Source organism: Cyprinus carpio, chromosome A15 (assembly GCF_018340385.1).
Source record: "Cyprinus carpio isolate SPL01 chromosome A15, ASM1834038v1, whole genome shotgun sequence".
NCBI classification, from domain to species: Eukaryota; Metazoa; Chordata; class Actinopteri; order Cypriniformes; family Cyprinidae; genus Cyprinus; species Cyprinus carpio.
This window is the reverse complement of record NC_056586.1, coordinates 21,944,266-21,946,765: the sequence shown is the minus strand read 5'-3', so window position 1 is coordinate 21,946,765 and position 2,500 is coordinate 21,944,266. Positions and strand designations below refer to the sequence as shown.

At 30.7% G+C, this 2,500-nt stretch overlaps 1 protein-coding gene across 1 annotated transcript in view; it reads right to left on the bottom strand.

Annotated features, from left to right (window-relative positions):
* LOC109059373 (phosphatidylinositol 3,4,5-trisphosphate 5-phosphatase 2A-like) overlaps window positions 1-2,500 on the bottom strand; it is a 35,233-nt gene that overhangs the window by 8,501 nt on the left and 24,232 nt on the right. The window contains 3 exon segments of the mRNA XM_042771566.1: window positions 622-735; window positions 813-902; window positions 1,978-2,059. Coding sequence (XP_042627500.1) covers window positions 622-735; window positions 813-902; window positions 1,978-2,059 — 286 coding nt within the window.

Sequence of the window (2,500 nt, the reverse complement as noted above, 5' to 3'; positions counted from 1 at the left end):
TTTAGTTTTAGCAACTTTAGAACTTAAACTTCTTTATTTCAGTTAATTTCAAATGTAACATTTCTAATTTTCATTTCAGTTTTCATTTTTGTTTAAGTTTAGCAATTTTGTCATGTGCGTTTGTCATTGTTAATAGTTTTTGTTTTATTAATTTATTTTTAATTTATATTTATTTTTTCTATTAAGCTTTAATTTATTTGTATTAATATTTATTTATATATATATATATATTCTATTTATCTTTATTTTTTTATTTCAGTTTTACTTAGTAATTTCATAACTTAAACTTACTTATTTTGCTTAGTTGCCAAACACAACATTTGTAATTTTTAGGTTTTTCATCTAATATTTACATTTTATTTTATTTCAGTTACCAAACATGATTTGTAATAGTTTTAGATTTAGTTCACAATAACAGCATCGGTCTCAGTCCACACAACTTCCTGCTGGATATTCAGTTTCACCCAGAAACAAGGATGTTCAGTGCATCTGAATGCTTTTCATTTTCTTTAACAGACGCATGCAGAGATCAGAGATTTCAGCCAGTGATAATGGTGAATGTTATTATAAAGACTCTCACATATAAACTTCCTCATTCTCATGGATGATTTGGTTTCTTACCCTCCAGACACGTTGAGTAAAACTCAATGAAGAATTTGGTTCTGCTGGCCGTCTTAACGATGGCTTCGATGTTCTCAAACTCGATGTAGGCCTGTTCTGAAGACTTGGGCAGACCTGAGGAGGAAGAGCAGCTCAACACGAGAAACACGTGACAAACAGCAGAAACTGAGCCATGAAAACACGTGCTGTACCTTTCTTAGAGACGAACTGAGACGTGACGCCCACCTCGAACGTGCCGAAGACAGGCGAGTGATCGCTGGTGACGATATCATCTGTACATCCTGATGAAAAAAACACACACACACACACACACACACACAGGCTTTAAACAGCACTCGCATAATCATGAGCGGGTGGATAAACAAATCAGCCTCAATAACCATCAGAGCATTCCTCACGTAGTCAGATACTGACACAGGCTGTTATTTGTCATTTATTTTGAGAGTAGAGCTGGATTATATAAGAGATGCACTCATTTTAAGCCTTCTGATAATATTTAATATGTATCGCAATATTTATGCATTTGCTCTGAAATGATTTTAAAGGATTGTCAAAAAGTAGTTTAATATATATATTTTAATAAATTAAAATTATAAAAGTAGTTTAATATATATTTTTTAATAAATTGTTATATAAAACTGTTAATAACACATACATTTTGGTTCTTTTCGTTTAAGTGAAAATCAATTTTTATGAATTTATCAAAAAACATGAAACAAAAAATTTAATTAAATAAAAAATGAATGAAATTAAATTTTTTACATATATATATTGAAAATAAATATATATATATTTTTTAAATATTTATTTTTATTTATTTTTTTTTTTTTTGGTTTTTTTTTTTTTTTGTTGTTTTTTGTTTTTTTGATTATTATATCAGTATTTAATCAATATGTATATTTACAAGCATTAATCCTTGCATATTTAATGCAATAAAATATATATATAAAAAAACTAAATATTTAAAGAATTAGTATTTAATTATATTCATTTACATGCAACAACACATAGTAATAGATATCAATATTTTCATATTTAATTCAATAATATATATGAAATATTAAAGTTTTTTTTTAAAGAACCCAGGGAAGATTATTTAATTATATTCATTTATATGCAATAATATAACAACACATAGTAATTAGTATCAATATTTACAGATTTAATGCAGTATTTAATCGCATATTCTACTAAAACATTTTAATATTTTATAATGATTTCTATCAACATTTTTCATTTTTTGAGGTGAATATCTCTGAATATCTCCTATATATCGGCCTGTTTGAGAATCAAAGCATACAGTAACAGTCAGCTGTTACCGCGGTAATGTGTCTGATCACCGTGGTGACCGCGTACCGTAAGAGTTGCACACGATGTGCGTCTCCGGATAGGATTTCCAGAGGATTCTGTCACACCATGAAGGAACGTTGGTCCGCATCTAAGAGACGAGAGGAATTTAAGGAATGCCATCAGGACGCTTCACTTCCTTTGGCAAAGGTCAGAGGACAGGAAGTAGCCGCCTCAGGACCGTAATCATGTTTGCACAGGATTCTTTCTCCATGCACATGAAGAAGAGCTTCTTTAAAGTGATAGTTCACCCAAAAATGAACATTTGCTGTTAATTTACCCACCCATCCGAGACCTATAGGAGACTGTTTTTCTCCAGTTGAACAATAAAGAAGATTTTTAGCTGAAATCGTGCTTCTTGTAATTCATACAATGAAAGTCAATGGGTGCCGGCACTTTGAGGGTCAAAAAAGCACATACAAGGCAACACAGAATGAATCCCCGTGGCTCCTGATGATATATCGAGATCTTATGAAGCGAAAGTCTCAGTCTGTGCAAGAAACTGAACATTATTTACCACATTATTACCTGT